General features: G+C 47.8%; 1 protein-coding gene across 4 annotated transcripts; it reads left to right on the top strand.

The window, feature by feature from the left end:
- Positions 1–7,368: 7,368 nt before the first annotated feature.
- Positions 7,369–15,844, top strand: Alox15 (arachidonate 15-lipoxygenase). 4 transcript variants are annotated; one of them, XM_006246824.5, is made up of 15 exons: positions 7,369–7,536; positions 8,508–8,685; positions 8,818–9,022; positions 9,315–9,396; positions 9,469–9,591; positions 9,715–9,818; positions 9,997–10,157; positions 11,339–11,482; positions 12,298–12,507; positions 13,833–13,919; positions 14,010–14,179; positions 14,348–14,469; positions 14,990–15,090; positions 15,212–15,379; positions 15,474–15,844. In XM_006246824.5, the coding sequence occupies exons 1-15, from the start codon at positions 7,490–7,492 to the stop codon at positions 15,651–15,653; spliced, it is 2,082 nt and encodes a 693-aa protein (XP_006246886.1). In that variant the 5' UTR covers positions 7,369–7,489; the 3' UTR covers positions 15,654–15,844.
- Positions 15,845–22,855: the final 7,011 nt, after the last annotated feature.

Here is a 22,855-nt window from a genome sequence, read left to right as displayed (position 1 = left end):
AAAAAGAAACAGTAACTTGAAAAGTCCAGTGTCTAGTAAAGAAATGGAGTAATGGCTGTAAGTCTTCTAACAAAGAAAACCCAAGGCACAGATGGCTTTACTGCCAAACATTATGGAGAGAATATCTATTTTACATTCTGTTCTGTGAGGCCAGCCTTACTCCACTCAAAATCCCACCCCATACGGTACTTCACAATTTTACGACAGACCCAGAGGCTTCCTGGAGGGGCTTATGGTGTAGTGATGTTGTTGTCCTCTCTCCGCCATTCTCCTAGACTGGTGAGAGCAATGGTTATAACCCATCAAACTGCACAGCTGGGCGCTGCAGACAAGATGCTCGTAAAGCGAAGCGCTGATGTGTGTGCCTTCTTTGATTTCCTCTCCGCCTTTTGCACCTCAGTCTCAGGTTCCAAAAAAAAGGATTTTAGTGGCTTAGAAAATGGCTCAGTTGGCAAAATGCTTGTCTTGCAAGCAGAAAAACCTGAGTTACAACCCCAGAGCCTTCATGAAAAGGTTAGATATGGTTGGTGGTGATGCATTTGTAATCCCAATGCTAGGGGCACAGATTGCTGGGGCTCACTGTCAAACCAGTCAGCCTACTCGGTGAGCTCCAGGCCTATGGAAAGCCTGTCTAAAATAAAATAAAAGTAAAAAGAAGATGGACGGTTCTTGAAGAATGACATCAGAGGTGTGTGTATCTGCACACACATACAGAAAGTAGAGGTCAGAAGCTAAATGGAGGGGTAGGTCTTCTTTGCCTTTAACTTGCTGGTGCCATCTCTGTTTAGTATCCAGGAACCATGGGAGGAACAGAGGAGAAAATACAGAAGTGGCTAGTGGACCTCACTTATACAGAAAAGCTAGTGGACTTCACTTATACAGAAAAGCTATGCTTACCCAAGCCTGTGCCGGTGACTACAGCCAGTGTTGCCTGTTGACAGTTTCTTTCTTGAAAATTTGCTCAGACTGTCTGATCATCACAAGTGGCAGCTCTTCCTTCTACACCGGTATTATTTACCAATTGCTTTGCAGATTGATTGGCTCTTTTTTTTTTTTTCTTTTTTCTTTTTTTCGGAGCTGGGGACCGAACCCAGGGCCTTGTGCTTGCTAGGCAAGCGCTCTACCACTGAGCTAAATCCCCAACCCCGATTGATTGGCTCTTGAATAAAGTTTATGTAGTCTCCCTCTGCGCTTTTGGTGCTGAAGACAGAGCCCAGGGGCTTACAGATGCTCCACATCTGAACCACAGCACCAGCCCTAAGCAGTGTGTCTTGCTAAGACTCCTGGCTTCACTGTGTAGCTGCTGGGATGGACAGTGCTGGGGGAAGACTGGTTTTTATAAGTGGCTGCTTGATCATGAATGTTTTTGGTAAGCTTGTGAGGTTGAGGATTTGGAAAATAAGGGCATGGGCCATGTTAACCAAATGGCTATCACCATATCACCATTACTCCAACGTGATGGTGGAAACCCACAAACCTTCTTTTACATATCTTTACATATCTTTACATATCTTTACATATCTTTACATATCTTTACATATCTTTACATATCTTTACATATCTTTACATATCTTTACATATCTTTACATATCTATCTTTGAGGGCCAACCCAGTGGTTTCAGTTCACATCTCTTACAAGGTTTCGTCCAAGATGAAAGCTAGGAATTCAGTCGTCTGAAGGATTTGCTGGAGCTGGTAGATTTGCTCCCAAGAGTCTATGCTCACAGGTTGTTTGTTGACTGCCAACCTTGGTCCTCCATGGCTCTGAGAAGAAGAGCTCAGTTCCTTATTGTGCAGAGTTTCCTGAGTGCCCACATGGTTTCTCCCTGACAGTTTGTGGTGCTTTGAGTAAGAATGGCCCCCATAGGCTCATGTATTTCAATGCATAGTCCCCAGGGAGTGGAACTGTATGAGAAGGATTAGAAAGATCAGGAGGTATGGCCTTGTTAAATGTGGTGTGTCACCGTGCCACTGGGTGGTGGTGGTGGTGGTGGTAGTGGTGGGCTTTGAGGTTTTTAAAATCCCACACCCAGCCTAGTGTTTCTCTCTTTTTCTCAGCCTCTCAGCCTCTTTTTCTGCACCACTGCTCCAGCTCCATGCCTGCGGCCATGCTCCCCACCAAGATGATGATAGACTAAATCTCTCAAACTACAAGCAATCCCCCAACTAAATGTTTTCTTTTCTAAGAGATGCCTTAGTCGTGGTGTTCTTTCACAGCAATAGAGCAGCAACTAAGACACAGTTGCTGGGGTGGGGGTCAGGAGGTAGAGTAGGTAAAGAACTGTACTGTCTGAAAGGCCAGCATGGGAAGCCATCCCGACCACTCTACCAGAGTTTCTGGATATCTAGACTAACCATGACACATGGGAGGTGACCACTGAGACGGTGACATAATAACCACACCTGTAATGCTATGCATATCCCGAGGTAGGTTACTCTTGAAGTAGAGCCTCCAACTCAGAGTTCACCTACCCAGGCCTGCTGTGCACTCTTTTAAGCTCTTTAAACAGGACACAAGCAGATGTACTGGTGACTTAACTGCTCAAATGCCACTCAGTGGTTCCCTGCTTGCCTGGCAAGCCCAGTACATAAGCCTTACCATAGGTAAGCTGAAATCCGCCAGGTAGAGAGACGCTCAGGAGGCCGAGGCAGGAGGGTTGCACTTTTGAGGTCTTCCTGGGATACACAGTGAGATCCTGTCCCCAAACAAACTCATCCCAAATGATGCGTGTCTGTTTTTAAACACTAACTGTATGGGTGTCATTTAATGCTCCATTTCTTTTAAGAGACAGGGTCTCAAGGTATTGGCATGCTGAACCTAAACTCTCAGATTCGTGTGAGCCTTCTGCTAGGAGCTGCCATGCTTGGCTAGAGTATAAGGTTTCCCTTCATGTTGTCTCTGTGTTATTGAAATCTTGTCAGATCTATCCCTTAAGGAATAGTGTCTAATGTCATCTGTCCTCGGCTCCCCAGGGGCTCTAGAATCAGGCTCCTTTAGGAGACTTTTGTGGTTGGGGATCTGGTATTTTCTGTAAATCTTCTGCTGCCTCAATGTGTGTGTGTTTATCTTCCACATAAGTGTTTGGCTTTTACTCTGTTTTCCCTCTGAAGCGACGTATTCCTTCTTGTTTATGTGATCAGGGTTATAGAACCCCTCATTCTGTCATTGTGACGTGGGTTTTTAGTATCTCGCTTTTTGAGTATCGTGAAAGACAGCTGCAAGCCGAGTTAACACCTTCTCATAGCTGATGGGGATCCACCAGGATCTTCTGAGGAAACGGGGTTTTGCACACCAGGTTCCTCGAAGAGCAGCTGACATCCTCCGAATCTTAGGACCGCCTTTCTTCTCAGTAAGGGCGTTAAAGCAGCAACGCTGGCTGTTTAGAACATGTTCCAGGTTATCGTGTGTGAGCACATGTGCCCCGCAGTCCTGGGTTTTGGAAGTCTTCCAATATTTTCCAGCTCTAGTTGGCTCACGCACAGGTCTATACTTTTATCTATTCGCCAGTGTAAATAAGTGTGTCTGTCTCTATAAACAGCTTCAAACTTAGAAGGAGTACACACATGTAAGAATACCCCCTTCTAATTAAAACCCTATAAAGATGCCAAAGGCCCTAGTGTTTAATTAAAATACCTTTAAAAAAGACTTAATGTGTATGACTACATGTATGTATGTATGTATATATGTATGTATGTATGCATGCATGCTATGTGTGTGCCTGGTGCCTGAGGAGGATAGAAAGAATGTTCAATCCTCTGGAAATGGGAGCTATGGACGGTGAGGCACCCTTTGGGTGCTGGGAACCGAACCCAGGTCCTCTGGAAGTGCAACAAGTACTCTTGACTACTGAGCATCTATCCCTCCGGCCTCTCGGATGCCTTCTTGTTGTGAGCCTAGGCTTTAACAGCGGAGCCACCTCCAGCCCCACAATACCCTGTTGTGAAGGCTTATGGCAGCTTTCCCTTTTGAGTGTTAGTGTGAGTCGAGGCCTTTCGCGAGCTAATCCAGCAGACACACTTGGTGTCTACTTCCCGGTTCTTTGGCCTTCTTGATTGTGACAGGCAGCCTGTGGTTACTTGGGTGTCAGTTCTTGCTCTGCGTTCAGAGCTGATTCCATTGAGGCGGAAAGAATTATGGAGTTTCTGTCTCTCTTTTCCATTTAATAGTTTCAGTCTGGGCTCTCAGTTTGGGTAAAAAAACAAAACAAAACAAAACAAAAAACAAAAGTGGAAACATGAACATTGTCATAGTGAGTGAAGGCGAGAGTCCGTGGACGGAGGAGCCCCGGGAATGTCTGCTTGCCATAGGAACTCTTGTCACAGACTCTGCTGAATGGTGACTTTCTTACTCAGGGTCTCCTTGAAAGAAATACACGCCTGCTTCACCTGTGACCAAAACTACCTTTCTCAGAATAATTGTTTTAAATAACGCATGTAACCGTCTTCGTTTTGTCTTTAAAGACATTTGTCTTATACGCACGCTGTTCACTAGCCTGCCTTAGCCTTCTCTGTCTCCGTGACTTTGCTTCGGGCTTCATGCCTGTGGGGACTGCAGCCCCGGCTGTTTCTTCAAACGCTTTGAAGAGTTGCTTTCTTTGTTCCTCACTTTAGGTCAGCAAGGAGCTGCTGAGTAGTTTCTGAAGCATCCTTTAGAAACGACAGAATGTTCTAGGCTTATCCTGTATTTTATCCACTGTGGGACCTGGAATCAGTTTCACTCAAAGATTCATGTTTCTTGTAGGGCAGAGCAACATTATAGGAGAAAAGAGTGCGAAGCCGGTGCAGGCAGAAGGCACACTCGGCGAGTGGCAGGAAGCTGGAGGAAGGCTAATTTCTTGATGTGTGAGTTGTTTCACAAACCTTTCAGAAATAGACCGAGACCCAAAGGGAAAATGTGGCAGCCAGTTCACAGAAGATAATATATGAGGCCATTAAAAAAAAATAAAAACACTCACTAGATTATCTAAGATAAAAACGGTTACCACACACCAACGAGAAGAGTGAGGGAGAACAGACATTCTCATATACTGTGTACCAATAGGACCATAAGTTGGCACAGCTTTCTAAAGCAGGGAACTGTACTTTCTTATAAGTGAGTTCTTCGCCTGTATGTGCACGTCTCAGCTCTCAGGGGTAAGATGGGGTCGGGTCCCCTGGAACTGGAGTTAATGGATGGTTGTGAGCTATGGTGTAAGCACCAGGAGCAAACCAGGTCTCATGCTATAAAGTATCATCTTTCCAGCCCGTGCTGGGGACTCCTTACTTCCTGCCAAAATTACACATGCATTCACCTTATAAATCGCATCTCTAGGACTCTGTATTGATAGGATTGGATTGATTGATTGATTGATTGGATCGATGCATTTACCCAGGAGAATCGATACAAGTAGTAGACTTACTGCTGTAAGCAGAAATAGCTACAGAAGATTGCTAATAACTTGAACATCTGTTTATAAGGGGCTGGTAGACTATGTTACAGCAAAACGCCAGCAACCTTCAAAAACAAGGGAGATCTCTGTGCATCACTGTGAAATGATTTCCTGCTCTGTGTTAAAATGTGGGGGAAATGCAGAGCAGAGAGCGTAGGAATCCCGTTACCTTGCATGCAGCAGGGACAGACATGGTGTTGTCTCGAGGCTGTTCTCACCCAAGAGGAGTCCAGGATGAGCTTTTATGAATTTGAATTTTTTATTGGGACACACAGCTCTATTCAGGGGTACACACTGTTGTGAGTACCAATCTAGAGGAAGCCCTGAGCTGGGTGAGTTGGGGTGAAGGTAAAAATCACAGGTTTGGTACCTCCTGATGATGTAGTTGTGATGGCTGTTAGCAAGCATGATAGGATTTGAACTTTTAAGAATAGGGAACACGGGGTTGGGGATTTGGCTCAGTGGTAGAGCGCTTGCCTAGCAAGCACAAGGCCCTGGATTTGGTCCCCAGCTCCGAAAAACAAACAAACAAACAAACAAACAAACAAAAAACCAAAAAAAAAAAAAGAAAAGAAAAAAAAAGAATAGGGCACACTTGTGTCACCGTTGGTGTTTCTGGGAGCAGAAAGCCTTGCATTTACAGAAGCAGAATGATTCAGGTTAGCAAAAGTTCCTGTAAGTGCCATGTGTGCCAGAGAGTAATGCTGACCTCCGTTCTAGCCATCGGTCAGGTCAGGACTTAGCCAATAACGTGATTCTCATTTCAATCGGAGGTGTGTACTAGCTTGGGAATGTGCACAGAACTGACTCACAGTGGAGGCTGCTATACCACAACACATTTCCCTTGACTTTATTTGTTTAATTCAGTTTCTAACACTCCATCGTCTTTATTAGTCACATGACCCGAGAGCCTTTGTGGACCCATGTCCTGAGAGCGGGTGATACAGACACACAGATGACCAGGGCAGCGGCAGAAGCACCACCGGGGGTAGGCAGTGTAGAAGAACCTGGGTGGGGTGTAGAGGTCCTTCACTGAGAAGCTAGAGACTCTTCAGGATTTGAAAAGATAAGTAGATTTGACCCCGAGTTCACGGTTCTTCAGCAAATAATATGGCGTCTTTGGTGGTGGGTCTGGAGAACAAGGGGCTTCAGCAGGAATGCAGTATGAGGAAATCAGGTTTTTGAGGGCTTCGAAGGCCACGTAATTTTGGTTTTTTTTTTGTTTTGTTTTGGTTTTTTTTTTTTTTTTGTTCTTTTTTTTTTTTCGGTGCTGGGGACCGAACCCAGGGCCTTGCGCTTCCTAGGCAAGCGCTCTACCACTGAGCTAAATCCCCAACCCCCAATTTTGGGTTTTATTATGCAGACATCAGGAGATGTCTGGATGCTTTGAAACTCGAAGGGATGAGCTCAGAGCCTTCCTCAGGATGGGCAAAGTGTATGGGGCTGGTGGAATTAATTGCCTGGCTAAAATGTACTCCTTTAAATGCTGCACATCACCTGTTACCTTAAGATTATGCTTGGGCGTGGGTGAATACACTCGTGATGTGCACACTCGAACGTGTATGTGTGTATGTATGTATGTATATGCATGGGCGTATGTGTGTAAGAGTGTGTGTGTGTGTGTGTGTGTGTGTGTGTGTGTGCGCGCGCGCGTGCACACGGGGTGGGGGGACATAGAGAGGAGGAGCTGGACCAGATGTTGATTCTTTCTTGCATGTTTTCTTTTCAAATCCCCATCTACTCCTCCCTCTCCTATCCTCCTCTCATCAAAACGACTTTTGGGAGCTCTGCTTTGCCCAGGCCCCGCCTTTTCTTGGGGGCCCTGCAAGTGACAGAAGCGGTGTTGATTGGCGGGGTTGATTGTCACTTACTGCTCAACCCTAAACAAGGTTTCTGAAGGGGCGTGGCCTCAGCTTTCTTATTTAGCGCATCTACCGCTCTTGATTCTCAGAAGGGAGAAATCATCTGCAAGATGGGTGTCTACCGCATCCGCGTCTCCACCGGAGACTCCAAGTACGCGGGCTCCAACAACGAGGTCTACCTGTGGTTGGTTGGACAGCATGGAGAGGCATCTCTCGGGAAGCTGCTACGACCCTGTCGGGACTCGGTAAGCTGCACAGAGCTGGGGCTGAGCTGCCCGGGTAGGCGGAGCGGTGGGCAAAGTCAGAAAAATCCTTAGGAGCCCTGGTGCGGGGCCCCTTAGCTCCGAGGGAGGCGCTCACAGTCACGGAAAGCGGAAAGGGTGCAAGAGGCATTCGGTGAGCGCTCCGCAACTGTTGCTGCCTCCTGACCTCATTGAGGGGGATGTTCCTGTGCGTCCCTCACTTCACAGAGTTCTGCTGTACCATAGTGCCAGTGTCAGTAGTACCAGCTGCCTGGATGTCTCTGTTTTTTGTTTTGTTTTTTAAAGTTAGGATTTCCTATCTTCTCTGCAGATATTGGATCTCTGATTTTAGGACCGAACGGGTGGTGCAATGGGAAGGAAGAAAGGTGGGAGGCAGGAAGCAATACTCTGCAAGGCTCGCTGTTAGATGTGGCAGGTCTGGAGCGCTTTTCTCTTTCTTCCCTTCTCTTCCTTCTCTTCTCTTTTCCTTCTCTTCCCTTTCCTTCCCTTTTCTTTTTTCTTTTTTCTTTTATGACTCAAATTCTTTCAGATCTCCAGATCTGCATTTTGTTTTATTGTCACTTCAAAGGAAGCTACAGATATGAGGTTCTTACTGGCTCCTCCCCCTTGGTCTTCATCTGTCCAAGAATGGAGTAAGCTTAGTCAGCTCTACCTCCTACATGACTAACCTGATGCCTGCCCAGTCCTACACTAATGTCTACTAGATGCCCCAGACTCCGAATCACCTCGAGTTCATCCCCACTGTAGAACCCTTCCTGTTAAAAACGGCTCCAGCTGCTTCTCTACTGACTGCGAAGCCTCTGACGTACTTTCTGTCCCTCAGGATCTGATCCTGTTTGGCTGCGTCCTAGCTTCCTGAAGGTGCTGGTCCTTTCAGCCTCTGTGTTCTCAGTGGACTCTCAGTGACTTCCCTGATTTCATTCTCTCTCGCCAAACTCCCTCTCCAAATCCAGGTTTCTCCTTAAAGACCATCCTCTGGAAACCCTGGCTCAGACCAAATGGAATTCCCATGGATCCTCTGCCTTGGCGGGGTGTCCCATCTCACCTGTATCCTCACTGGGCTTCAGGCAGGGTTTCCAGCGTTGCTCCTCCTCCAGTCTCCCCACTCCACCAAGGGCAAAGGAAAGGAAGGTGCATACCTCCCCATCTGCCATCTTGCACTCTTGGCGAATGTGTCATGAAGCCCCTTTCACCATTTTCTTTGTGGCCCAGCCTGAACACTCCATTCTGTCCCCCCTCCCCCAACCCTGTGTTTATCTGCAGGAAGCAGAATTCAAAGTGGATGTGTCAGAATACCTTGGGCCACTGCTGTTCGTAAGAGTGCAGAAATGGCATTATCTCACGGATGACGCCTGGTTCTGCAACTGGATTTCTGTGAAGGGCCCCGGAGACCAAGGATCAGAGTACATGTTCCCCTGTTACCGATGGGTTCAGGGCAGAAGCATCCTGAGCCTCCCTGAGGGCACTGGTGAGCAGAGGGGTGGAAGTGTTCGAAGAGGCATTGGGGAAACAGCCTAAGTTGTCTGAGGAAGAGGAGGCAGCATGTGGGAGCTAGAGCCTGGAGGCTGGGCTTGGTTTCTTTTAAATGAGTTGTCAAAGAAGAGAATTGCTGAAGCTGGTCCAGGTGTCATGGCAGCTTGGGGAGGGGCATGAAGATGCAGGCCCAGAGGACAGCCAGAGCTGCCTGGAAGAGGTATGGCTAGCAGGGGCTGGAGAAGCTCTCGGTAGACATCTCGAGTGCCTCCCTCCTCGGCTTCTAGGCTGCACCGTGGTTGAAGATTCTCAAGGACTGTTCAGGAAACATAGGGAAGAGGAGCTTGAAGAGAGGAGGAGTCTGTACAGGTGAGGCTGACCCAGGCGACCCACGGTGAGCCGACACTGCAGGGCAATGCCTGATGCCATTTCTGCCCTCAGGTGGGGCAACTGGAAGGATGGCTCAATCCTGAATGTGGCGGCGGCCAGTATATCTGACCTCCCTGTAGACCAACGATTTCGAGAGGACAAAAGAATTGAATTTGAAGCTTCACAGGTTATAGGGTAAGGGCAAGGGTACCCAGCTTGAGGGGCAGGGTGTATGCTGGTCTAGCCTATGGCACCGTTGGCTGTAATGTTTGGTTCTAAGTATAACTGTCAAACCCATTACCTCATTCTTCCCTGAAGGGTAATGGATACTGTTGTCAACTTTCCTATAAACACTGTGACCTGCTGGAAAAGCCTAGATGACTTCAACTGCGTTTTCAAGAGTGGCCATACCAAAATGGCTGGTTAGTTCACCTACCCCAAAACCACTCTTACCCCCAAAGAGATTGAGAAAGCCAGGTTGGGAGTGGGTCAGAGGCTTTTGTCTGACATCTCTGGTAGTCTGGGTCAAGTAGGGATGGTCTGGGGGTGTTGGAAAGAACAGGAAGTTGGATCTTAGACACCTTCACCTCCCATCTCTAGAGCGGGTTCGAAACTCCTGGAAGGAAGATGCGTTCTTTGGGTACCAATTTCTCAATGGTGCTAACCCCATGGTGCTGAAGCGCTCTACTTGTCTTCCTGCCCGCCTGGTATTCCCTCCAGGAATGGAGAAGCTACAGGCCCAGCTGAACAAGGAGCTCCAGGTATGGACATCAAAGCACCAGGAAGACAAGCAGGGAAGAGGAGACGGGTGCCAGGGTACTGTGCTCAGATTCACTGTGGACGCTACTTCCTGCTGCTTGTCAGGAGAGCATTCTGCAGGGCACATCCTAGACTAACGTGGAGAAATGTAGTACCGTGGCTTTCCCACGCCAGGAGAAGAGTATATGGTTGAAGAGAGGAGTCTTAGAGGGGTGGCCAATAGAGATGTGATGTCATCCTGGAGGCCATGGGTCCAGACTAGTATGAGGGAATCCAAGGCAGGGCTGGGGTTAATTAGGAACCAATGTGGGACAATGACAACATTCATGGGGCCAGATAGGTCTTGTCGTGTGTATGCTGTGTGATTTTAAACACACTATTCCATTCTCTGGTCTGTTTCTTTAGGGCCACAGACCAGTGGAAAAATCACCCTGCCCCTGGTCTGTCCCTGAACCTGAACTTGGAGATCCCCACCCCCATTATTCAAGGTTCACAGCCAAGCAATACTTCGTTGTACTGCCTCATTAGCTTACTGCGCATGCGCCACTAGTTTACTGCGTATGCTCCACTCGCTCACTGCACATGCTCCAAAGACCCTGTAAAAGCCTGCCTCTCCGCTCAGCCTGCTGATGTCTCTGTTCCTGTTCAGAGGCAGCCACCATTCTGTGTCTCTCCCCAATAAATCTCATGTGTGAGGTTTGTTGCATGGTGTGACTTTGTGGTATTCCTTGGCTTCCGGTTGCCAAGAAACCCTTCTGCTAGAAAACCCTTTCAGTGTCCTCTCCAGTAATCAGGAGTAATTTAAATGGAGCATATAAGGATTACATGTGATAAGGCCACGTAGAGCTGCTTGTTGCCAAATGTAACAATCTAAGTTGATCCTTGGGACCCATGTGCTAAAAGGAGAGAACTACTTACCATAATTTGGCTTCTGATCATCACATAATGTCATGGCAAACATGTGACATACATGCATACACACACACAACATACACAGCAAACAAATATAATAAAAATGTAAGAGGATAAAAGGGAAGAAGTTTGAGAAGACTTTCATGAGGTAGTAAGGACAAACAGTGCCAGATGGCTGATGGAGACAGGTCATTTCACTTTTTGTCTCCTTGTTGGGCACTCAGGTGAGTAGACTATGTTGGCAGAAGCCCTGATTTCTCTCCCTCTGCAGAAAGGCACTCTGTTTGAAGCGGATTTCTTCCTTCTGGATGGGATCAAGGCCAATGTCATCCTTTGTAGCCAGCAGTACCTGGCTGCCCCTCTCGTCATGCTGAAGCTGATGCCTGATGGACAACTCTTGCCCATAGCCATCCAGGTGAGAGGATGAGCTTGTAACCCAGGGTGGCCTCTTCAGCTGAGCCTCAAGTCCTCTCCCATTTCTTCTCAGTAGCATTGCCCTAAGGTACCAAGGAGGCACTAGAGGACATGGGCAGGCTTTGACTTCAAGGGTTTGTGACTTTGCTGAGAGACAGACTAATCGGCATGTGTAAACTCCAATGCCAAGGACAGAGCCAGTTCAGGAGGGATCCTGGGAGCAGTGTTGGGAGGATGGGTGGGATCTATCCCCAGAGCATGGTGCATTAGGTTGAAGAGGCTGAGGTGGAGAAGCCAGGAGATTTCTGTGGCTTGCACTGAGGTGGGGAGGGTTACCCAAGCGGAGCTCAAGAGGAGCATGTGGACAGTTCCTCTCCATAGGCGAGGTTAGAATGGATAAAGGGGATTACTAGTGCTGGGATTAGGGTTTCAAGCTAAGGCTTCAGGGGGCAATGGGCTCTTAGTGCAGACATAGGACTGGAGAGGAGGGAGAGCAGAGAGAGAATCAACTGGCCTGGGGTTGAGACAGGAAAAGTGGGAGTCAGGGAGATTTCTTCAGAAACAGGAAAAGTAAAGAGAGGTAGGCACCCAGGTAGGCTTTGGTCCTGCCAAGTTTGAGTAACGAGGACGCATATAAATCCTCTAACTAGTAGCTGAAACCCAGAGACTTGGACCTTTGTGGAGAGATGGTGTTGAAGGATGAGGGAGAGACAAGATGCCCACACACGTGTGGGATCGAGGAAACAGGGCTTGCTGATCCGTTGACCTGCAGATCTTCATCCAGCCCTTTCTTCACACCCTCTTGTTCTGTTCCAGCTTGAACTGCCCAAAACTGGGTCTACTCCACCACCTATTTTCACGCCCTCGGATCCCCCAATGGACTGGCTCCTAGCCAAATGCTGGGTCCGGAGCTCCGACTTACAGCTCCATGAGCTGCAGGCTCATCTTCTGAGGGGACACTTGATGGCTGAGGTCTTTGCTGTGGCCACCATGAGGTGCCTGCCTTCCGTGCACCCTGTTTTTAAGGTAACACCTTACTTGTTTTTGTTCTGACTGCAGCTCTCGGCTTACTGCACACTCTTGCCCCTGAGACAATCTCAGCGGCATCTCAGGGTTCAGGATGATAAGATATGAGATGAACAACGAAGACAAGAGAGATGAACTGGTGTCCTCTACATTTTCAGTGACACTAATTCCCAAGGGGGTGTGTACAAGTGATTCCTCAGAAATGGGTGTAAAGATTCTATTCTTCTTATGCACAAAACACACACACACACACACACACACACACACACACACACACACACACACACACACAGAGTACTGTCTTAGTCAGGGTTTCTATTCCTGCACAAACATCATGACCAAGAAGCAAGCTGGGGAGGAAAGGGTTTATTCGGCTTACACTTCCACATTGCTGTTCATCACCAAAGGAAGTCAGGACTGGAACTCAAGCAGGCCAGGAAGCAGGAGCTGGTGCAGAGGCCATGGAGGGATGTTTCTTACTGACTTGCTTCCCCTGGCTTGCTCAGCTTGCTCTCTTATAGAACCCAAGACCACCAGCCCAGGGACGGCACCACCCCAGGACCCACAGTGGGCTGGGTCCTCACCCCTTGATCACTAGTTAAGAAAATGCCTTACAGCTGGGTCTCATGGAGGCATTTCCACAACTGAGGCTCCTTTCTCTGTGATAACTTCAGCTTGTGCCAAGTTGAAACACAAAACCAGCCAGTACAAGTACAAAAGTAGGTGTGAATGACTTACAGATTCCATCCAATCAGAGGGGACCATGCAAATAACACAACAGATTCCTTACAGCAGAGTTCTGAAGCCATAGCCTAGAGTAGCCTGGTTTACTATAGCCAATCAGAGCAAAGAGCTCATCCATTTAAATTGCTATTGGATGTCTCTACATAGAACTTGTCTAGATGCTCCTGGTAACATCTGGTCTTTTGAGATTTTTTTTTAATCTCCAGTAAGAGGTAAAACAAACAAACAAAAACACAAAAACAAAAAGGAAAAACAACAACAACAAAAACCCCCAATGGTGATTATATCCAACACACTGGCTGTGATGAGACCGTAGAGAATCAGAACAAGGCCGTGTGCGTTTCTTTTGGGTGATCGAGAAAGACTGTTGAAAAGACAACACAGAGAGTGAAAGAGTGTCAGAAAGCAGTAATTTGACACTTGTGGCTCTAGTCAGGCAGCAAACCAGCAGTTACCAGTACTGAGGGTCACGTAGCCTCACAGCCTTGCCTTCCTTTAGAGTCTTTCCCTTGTCAAGCCTGTTTCCTGCGGTGACCTGTCACAGATGCCTTCTGACTTACCCACCCCCTTTCTTCTCCTAGCTTCTAGTTCCTCATCTGCTTTACACCATGGAAATTAATGTCCGGGCCAGGAGTGACCTGATCTCAGAGAGAGGCTTTTTTGACAAGGTATGGGGACAGAAGTGGTTTAGATTCTCTCTGTCCTCTGGCTTCAGGGCAGCTTGAGTGGACTGAAATTGCCTGTCCTTGGTCCTTTAGGCAATGAGCACAGGTGGGGGAGGCCACCTGGATCTTCTCAAGCAAGCTGGAGCCTTTCTGACCTATTGCTCATTGTGTCCCCCCGATGACTTGGCTGAGCGAGGACTCTTGGATATCGAGACTTGCTTCTATGCTAAAGACGCCCTGCGACTCTGGCAGATCATGAATCGGTGAGGGCCACAGGCCGAGGGACGGGTCTGCACGCTGGTACGGAGTGGTGGTGGGGAGACCAAGAGAATAAGAAGTCTGTACCCTGGCTTGGCTGGGTGTGGACACTATGACCTGGCCATCTGATCAGGGAACACAGGACTTCAGCTTTCCCTGACCTTCGGTGGCAGGTACGTGGTGGGAATGTTCAATCTCCACTACAAGACCGACAAAGCTGTGCAAGACGACTATGAACTGCAGAGCTGGTGTCGAGAGATCACTGACATTGGTCTTCAAGGGGCCCAGGACAGAGGTAGTAGGAAGCCCTAAGACATATGTTCTGAGACTTCTCCAGAACCCCCTCTGCTTCTATGGAATCTCCCAGAAGCGTTTAGATCTTTATGAAAACTCTCAAAGTCTTTTCTAGTAAGAACCACGTTCATAAAAGTTCAACAGTGACCTCACCCCCAAAGAAAATGATGTCCCTCAGAAGCCGTCAATGACCACAGCTCTTCAGTTAGGGGTGGGGACTCTCGAGCCCTTCCCACTCAGTTCTGTAATGGTCACCGACTTATCTCACTCTGGCAGCCACAGTCACTGTCAGTTCCTAAGTCCTCACTTACCCTGCTCTTACCGTCTGTCTGTCCTCCCTTTGACAATGACCCTGAACCTCGGGGAGGGGGTATGACATAGGTGCCAGGGCCCCTTTCTTCCCTCACCAGCCCCACTCTCATGCCAGGCCTGAGAGTTCATGGCATCCCTTCTCACCTCTCCAGGCCTCACCTCTAGCAGTTCTGGTGACATCACACACTAACTGTTCACACCTCTCGTAGGCTTCCCTACCTCTCTTCAGTCCCGGGCTCAGGCTTGCTACTTCATCACCATGTGCATCTTCACGTGCACCGCACAGCACTCTTCCGTCCATCTTGGCCAGGTACTTCCCAGAGGGAGGCAGCTGGGGATTTGGGGAGTGCGGTGCGGGAGGGGAATATGAGCATGTGGGCCGAGGGCCTTTCTGTTTAGCCAGCCTTGACCCTAGATCACTGTCTCTCCAGCTGGATTGGTTCTACTGGGTTCCTAATGCACCCTGCACCATGCGGCTGCCACCACCCACCACCAAGGAAGCAACAATGGAGAAGCTGATGGCTACACTGCCCAACCCTAATCAGTCTACTCTCCAGATAAATGTCGTTTGGCTCCTGGGCAGACGCCAGGCTGTTATGGTGAGAGTCAGTCATTCAGGGTCCAGAGGAAACTCTGCACCCCAAGACTGGTTGAAATCACAGGCTTAAGCTGCTTTTCCCTCCTGCATTCCAGGTGCCCCTGGGCCAGCATTCAGAGGAACACTTTCCAAACCCTGAGGCCAAGGCTGTGCTGAAGAAGTTCAGAGAGGAACTGGCTGCCTTGGATAAGGAAATTGAGATTCGTAATAAGAGCTTGGACATACCTTATGAGTACCTGCGGCCCAGCATGGTGGAAAACAGCGTGGCCATATGAGCATCCCCAGACTCCTGCTTTGTTGTTTAGTTAAGACCACCCAAGTACATCCCTGTGCTTGAGTGGTGGCAGTCCTGCCCTCCCAAGCCCCGCCCTCTGACCCTCAAAGCCCCACCCCCTGCCCATGTGGGACCCTCCTCCAAGCTGTCCATTGTCTGCTGCAATGAATACATTTTGCTTTGGATGCATTACCCAGAGTGCCACTTTTCATTCATCCTTTTTGCTTTTCCTTCCCCAGAAGGTAAATAATAGCCATGCTCAGGAGGAGCACCTCAGGAACACAAAAGGGTGATCATGTTACCCACCGTTTATGAATAGAATAGATTTCAAGCCTCAATTGAGTCTAATAACAATAAAGGATGTTTTGGGCTAGTGGTAGAAAAGAACACAGACCTAATTATTTTAAATAAAATGCCGCAGAGATTGTAGTGCATCCAGATGTTCACTCCTTCTACCTGGGCAGGATTTGGGAAAAAGTATAAATATAGCAATTGCCAGGGTTTTTTTGAATTCTTAAGATTCTCATTTTTACAAATCACTTAGAAAATGTAAATGGAAGGAAACTGGTCAAACTTTAAACTAAAGTATCTTCTGGCTGGCGATGTTTGGTCTCAAGGATTAGGAGACATATTTATAAACTGTCTTTCATTTGCCAGTTGGGAAGCTCCAAATTTATAAAACAAGTCTGGAAAACCTCATGATTCTCTTAGTACAGCATGACTTAAGAACATCTAACTTGGGCACCAGGCTGACATTTTGGAAGAATAAACTTAAGGGGTTTTCTTTCTTCCTATGACAACCTGTGTGTATGTAAAAACAAACTAGTGGAATGTGTTAAGGGCAAAACGTTCCCTTAAGAAAACAAAGCTGTGGGTTGGGGATTTGGCTCAGTGGTAGAGCACTTGCCTAGCAAGCGCAAGGCCCTGGGTTCGGTCCCCAGCTCCGAAAAAAAGAAAAAAAAAAAGAAAAAAAAAAGAAAGAAAACAAAGCTGCTTGAATGTCTTAGCTAAGGTTTTACTGCTGTGAACAGACACCATGACCAAGACAACTCTTGTAAGGACAACATTTAATTGGGTCTGGCTTACAGGTTCAGAGGTTCAGTCCATTATCATCAAGGCCAGAGCACAGCAGCATCTAGGCATGGTGCAGGTAGAACTGAGAGTTCTACGTCTTCATCTGAAGGCAGCTAGTGGAAGACCGTCTTAAAGCCCATGCCCACAGTGACACACCTACTCCCAACAAGACCGCACTTTTAAATAGTGCCACTCCCTGGGCCACATTCAACCATGACGTTGACCTAGATCTTAACTCCATGTGAGATGTGGTCTGATCTGTGTGTTCCCGTGCATTACTTGGGATGGAGCCCAAGGCCCCGGTCTGCTAGGTGAGAGCACTACCACTGGATATCACTTTTAGCCCTTGGTCCAAGTCTTGAAAGACCAGAGAAGACTTTAGGGTTGGGGGTAGAATGTAATGTTAGAATCTGTGAAAATCGTCAAAGTCAGAACACACTGTAGTTTCCACAACAAAGCTACAGAGTCTGCTGAGCGGGGGAGTAGGGGTGTGTGTGGGGGGGGCGGGGTGTGCTAGGAGAACCTGTGGGAAGGGAAACATAAGACCAGGAAAGCGGATGATCTTTATGAAGCAGCCACTAGAGGATCTTAGGTAAGGGCACAGCAGGGTCCTGGATGCCACTCTACAGAAATGCTAGCATTTCATTGGGTAGAGGAGGATTTCCTCAGAAGCCAGCCCTCCCACTGGTCCATGCTATTCAGAAACCATGCCCTTTTCCTTGGAGGCTTCTATCTCCTGGGAGTCTGTGCCCTGCTCCTTAGGGGCCACACTGTTCCCCTGGGGTCATCACATCCTTCTTGGCTCCTGGCTGGGTGTTCTTATGTCCACACAGGTTTTCTCCTTAGTCTCTGACAGTCTTCTTGCTTTCTGGAAATAAACGCGGTAGACCCTTGAGTTTATTACAAACTGATTTGAAGGCTGAAAACCAAGAGGCCCAGCCTTCATGGGGGCTGATGCTGCAGGTCAGGCAGTTGCTAAGTGGAGGGTGAGGTCACTGGATATGAACTGCATTACATGCATGCATGCAAACACAGTTTCTTGCCACAGACATAATCTGACAAGTGTTTATTTTTTGTCTTTTTCCCTTTATCAGAGTTTCACCATATAGCTCCAGGCTGGCCTTGAGTTTGAAATTCTCCTGTTTTGATCTCCCGAATACTGGGCTCCCAGTGGGAACCGCCATCCTAAGGTTGATAAATATCTTCTCTTATGACAAGTCATTAGGAATCAGCAAAGCCAGGCATGATGGCGCACACCTTTAATCCAGCTCTTAGGGAGGCAGAGGCAGGCGACCTCTGTGAGTTCAAGGCCAGCTAGGGCTACACAGAGAGAGCCTGTCTCAAAAAATTTATAGTAAGCATAGCCCGACAACTTCTGGAAGTGAGGAGACAGTAATAGTCTTTTGTCAGAATGGCTTGATGGAGACGCTTGCAAACAACTCTGGAATAACACACAGGGTTTGCACTCGCCGAGAAGGAAGCTGCCTTCCAGCCTGGTTCTTGTCTGTATTCTTAGGTAAGACTAGAAAATAGACTAGAGTTTTGTCTTTATCTGGAAAAGCATACTTGCCAGCTCAGCGTATGGTTCTTGCTGCTTGGTCCTTTTAGGCCACCGTCTCCATCACAGACCTTAAGAATGTGGCCTCCGGCTGGAGAGATGGCTCAGTGGTGAAGAGCACTGACTGCTCTTCCAGAGGTCCTGAGTTCAAATCCCAGCAACCACATGGTGGCTCACAACCATCTGTAATGGGATCTGATGCCCTCTTCTGGTGTGTCTGAAGACAGCTACAGTGTACTCATAGACATCAAATTAATTAATTAATTAATTAATTAATAAAAAAGAATGTGGCCCCATGATAAGGTGTGTGGGAAGAGTGAAACAAGAGCCGACAGTGGCTTGTGATGCTTTGAGGCTGCCACAGGACCAGGGTGTTGGTTAGCTTTAGGCCAACTTGACACATGCTCCAGCCATGGGAAGAGGGAGCCTCAGTGGAAAAAATGCCTCCATCAGATAATCTGTAGGCAAGTCTGTCGGGCAGACTTTCTTGATTAATGACTGATGCAGGGACAGCCTGAGATGAGGGTGACACCGTAGGAAGGCAGTTCTGGGGTGTATAAAAATCAGGTTGTGTAGTTCATTGTTTTGGTGAGGACCTCATGGTAAGTCATGAGAATTGGGGGAGTGGGAGAAATCACATGGTGGGGTAGGAACCAGAGAGTGGGGAGGTCCCAGTAAGAAGACCAGGTAAGCTACTTTACCAATCTTACCATCTCCCCAACACTGCCACCTTGAGGACCAAAGCTCCTTCACATGACCTCCTGAGGCACAGAGCATATCCAAACCACAGTGATGGAATTAAGGAAAAGAACCATTTGTAACGCCATCAAGAAAAAAATCAATCTATCCCTAAGGGGAGATTCTATTTTTGTTGTTGTCTTTTTGAGAGAGAGAAAGAGAGAGAGAGAGAGAGAGAGAGAGAGAGAGAGACACAGAGAGACAGAGAGACAGAGAGACAGAGAGACAGACAGAGACAGAGACAGACAGAGAGAGGCAGAGAGACAGAGACAGGGCTAGGCAGAGACAGACAGAGAGTCTCATGTGTGCTAATGTTTGCAGGAGCCATGGGTCCCCTGGAGCTGGAGTTGCAGGTGGTGTGAGCTGCTGCTGTGGGTGCTGGGATCTGAACCTAGGTCCTCATCATCACTGAGCCATCTGCTCTGCCCAGGAGGTGCTATTTTAAAACTTTCCTAGGGGTTGGGGATTTAGCTCAGTGGTAGAGCGCTTGCCTAGCAAGTGCAAGGCCCTGGGTTTGGTCCTCAGCTCTGAAAAAAAAAAAAAACTTTCATTAAAAATATGTTTTGGGGGCGATGAGATGGTTCAGCAGGTAAGAGGCCCATGACAAGCCTGACGACTTGAGTGGAACCCACATGGTGCAAGGTCAGAACTGGCTCACACAGGTTGTCCTCTGATCTTCACACAGACGCTGTGGTACCTGCACACATGTTCTCCATCCCCCTTCCCTCTCCTCTTCCCCCTCTCCTTCTCCCCCTCCCCAACGCCCCCCCCCACATTTAAAAATTACCTTTTGCCTGTGTATGTGTGTGGAATGTGTATGCTTGCATGTGTGTGCATATGCGAGTGCTTGTGTGTGTGCACGAGCATGTGAAGGTGGAGGCTGACGTTGGAGTCCTTCTCTATTGTTTTCCATCTTGTCCATGGATGTGGAGTCTCTCATTTGAACTCAGAGCTTGCTGGTTCACATTGTCCGACCAACTAGTTTGCTTAAGGGACCCTCACCGCCTGCACCCCCCCATCTGCCTTTTGAGTGCTAGAATTACAGGTGGGCAGCCACATGCATTCAGCGTTTACGTGGGTTCTGAGGATCTGAACTCTGGTCTGAGAGCACTCATGGCCTTATCTGCTGTGCCCTAAAAAGATTGTTTTTCAACATGAGAACATTTTTCAAGATAAGATCTTGTGTAGCCCAGGCTAGTGTCAACTCATGATGAAATTGAGGATGACCCTGAACTCTTCCCACCTCCTGAATGCTGGGATTACAGGTGTGTGCGCCATGCTGGCCTTGGGGGAACATATTATATCTCACAGGCCGGGGTCTTGGTTTCTTTTCTTGTCGCTGTGTTGAATGCTCTGACAAAGGCAACTTAAGGAAGGGAGGGTTTGGCTCACAGTTTAAGGCACAGTCCATAGTGGGGGAGGAAAGTCAGCAGAAGCTTGGAGCATTGGCCACATTGTGTCTGAGGTTAGGAAGAAGATACCATGACTAAATGTGCTCTGTGCACTCTCTCCATCTATTCAGTGCAGGTCCCAGCCCAGGGAATGGTGCCCCCCACAGTGGGTAGATCTTCCCACCTCACTTCACCCAATTACAGGCATACTCAGAAACCCTCTCCTCAAATTGACTACTGAAATTAATCCTCACAGTCAGTCAGGCTTCTCAAACTTTTCTCTAACAGGGAAGAGTGAACAGCTGCAGGGATCAGCCTTTGAGCAGAATGTAACTTCCCTTAAAGTTATCTGGAGAGAGCTGTTCTACATTCCAGCGTTGGCTCTGCCAAAGGCATGGGACAAGATTCCTGCATCCTTTGAGGAGCAGAGGGATTTGACTGCAGTTTGGTGAAGTTAATAGTGATTCACAACAGCTAAGATATGGAGTCACCGTACCAGGTATTAGAACAGCAGTATCTTAGGGGTTGGGGATTTAGCTCAGTGGTAGAGCGCTTGCCTAGGAAGCGCAAGGCCCTGGGTTCGGTCCCCAGCTCCGAAAAAAAGAACCAAAAAAAAAAAAAAAGAACAGCAGTATCTTTCCCACCGAGGAAAGTGGATGGAAAACACTGGGAAACACTGCATTAGTGAAATACGCTTGGCTCCCTAAGACACCACACATTCCCTCTCACGTTGGGTGCTATAAACGTTGACCTAGGGAGGGCGATGGGTGGATGAGTAAGAGGAGGATGAATAGCAAATGCTGAAACAGAACAGTGGTCGAAAGAATAAACGCTGCTCTTCCCTAACACAATGGAATGACCGATCAATCCACCATGGCTTACTATGCATTCTGTAAATAATTAGAAGAGAAGCACTTGGAGGTGTAGCCAGAAGGTAACAACAAATATTAAGTGAACATTAAGTACCTTGATTTGATCGTTACACATTGTGCAAATATGTTGTGCTATTGGAGTAAACCACTTTAGCATATACAACTAAAGCAATAAGTAGCTGTACAGGCTGGTTTTGTGTGTCAACTTGGCACAAGCTGCAGTTATCACAGAGAAAGGAGCCTCCCTTGAGGAAATGCCTCCATGAGACCCAGCTGTAAGGCATTTTCTCAACGAGTGATCAAGGTGGGAGGACCCAGCCCATTGTGGGTGGTGCTGTCCCTGGGCTGGTGGTCTTGGGTTCTATAAGAAAGCAAGCTGAGGGGTTGGGGATTTAGCTCAGTGGTAGAGCGCTTGCCTAGTAAGCGCAAGGTCCTGGGTTCGGTTCTCAGCTCCGAAAAAGGGGGGGGGAGAGCAAGCCAGGGGAAGCAAGCCAGTAAAAACCATCCCTCCATAGCCTCTCCATCAGCTCCTGCTTCCTGACCTGCTTGAGTTCCAGTCCTGACTTTCTTTGGTGTTGTGGAAAAGTGTAAGCTGAATAAACCCTTTTCTCCCCAATTTTCTTCTTGGTCATGATGTTTTGTGCAGGAATAGAAACCCTGACTTAGACAGTCGTTAAACACAAAATGTTTTTCTCCAGTTGCCTAGTTGCACAAACCGTTCATATATGATTTATAAGACAAAGGATAGGAGTGTAGAGGGTCTGTGCCTGGCTTTGTCTCACCAAACAAGTTTTATTTAAGTCATATAGGGGAAAATGGTCCTTTGCAGCCAGCCCTTTCCTGAATGCAGACTGGGTGGGACATCGTTCTTTAACTAACATTCTCCAGGATCACAGGGATGCAGGAAAGTTCAAGGTTGTACAGCCCCCAATTTAAGGTGGACAATACTGTTTGTCATCAGACAACTCAGAGACAATAGTTGAACCTCTTGAAGGACCGAGGAGGGGCTTGAGCAATTGTCTTATCAGGCTGACATTCCCGGAGGATCGGTTGCACTGTCTCTTAAGCTTGTTGTCAGACTGACATCTGCAGGAAGATATTGGAATGAGGTTCCCACGAGGATTGCCTGGAAAGACAAGGAATAGTTGGGGTTGGGGATTTAGCTCAGTGGTAGAGTGCTTGCCTAGAAAGCACAAGGCCCTGGGTTCGATCCTCAGCTCCAAAAAGAAAGAAAGAAAAAAAATAAGTAAAAAGAAAGGAAGAGGGGCTGGGGATTTAGCTCAGTGGTAGAGCGCTTGCCTAGGAAGCGCAAGGCCCTGGGTTCGGTCCCCAGCTCCGGAAAAAAAAAGAACCAAAAAAAGACAAGGAATAGTTAATAGAGGTCACATTTGGAAGGCAGGAACCAAATTAGTGGATCTCAGGACATGGGGACTGGGGCACCCCCAGGACTGAGGACTCAAAAGCAACAAGTACTTTTTTTTTTTTTTTTTTTTTTTTTGGTTCTTTTTTTCGGAGCTGGGGACGGAACCCAGGGCCTTGCGCTTCCTAGGTAAGCGCTCTACCACTGAGC

The sequence above is a fragment of the Rattus norvegicus genome, chromosome 10 (assembly GCF_036323735.1).
Source record: "Rattus norvegicus strain BN/NHsdMcwi chromosome 10, GRCr8, whole genome shotgun sequence".
NCBI classification, from domain to species: domain Eukaryota; kingdom Metazoa; phylum Chordata; class Mammalia; order Rodentia; family Muridae; genus Rattus; species Rattus norvegicus.
Note: the sequence above shows the minus strand (reverse complement) of the source record. Positions and strands in the feature narration are given on the sequence as shown.

Excerpts from the sequence above, each read along its gene's own strand:
- Alox15 (XM_039086930.2), top strand. The coding sequence starts at position 7,734 with ATGTTCCTGTGCGTCCCTCACTTCACAGAGTTCTGCTGTACCATAGTG. Across the intron at positions 9,023-9,314 it reads GAGCCTCCCTGAGGGCACTG|GCTGCACCGTGGTTGAAGAT; the intron begins GTGAGCAGAGGG and ends CTCGGCTTCTAG. Across the intron at positions 15,380-15,473 it reads GCAGACGCCAGGCTGTTATG|GTGCCCCTGGGCCAGCATTC; the intron begins GTGAGAGTCAGT and ends CCTGCATTCCAG.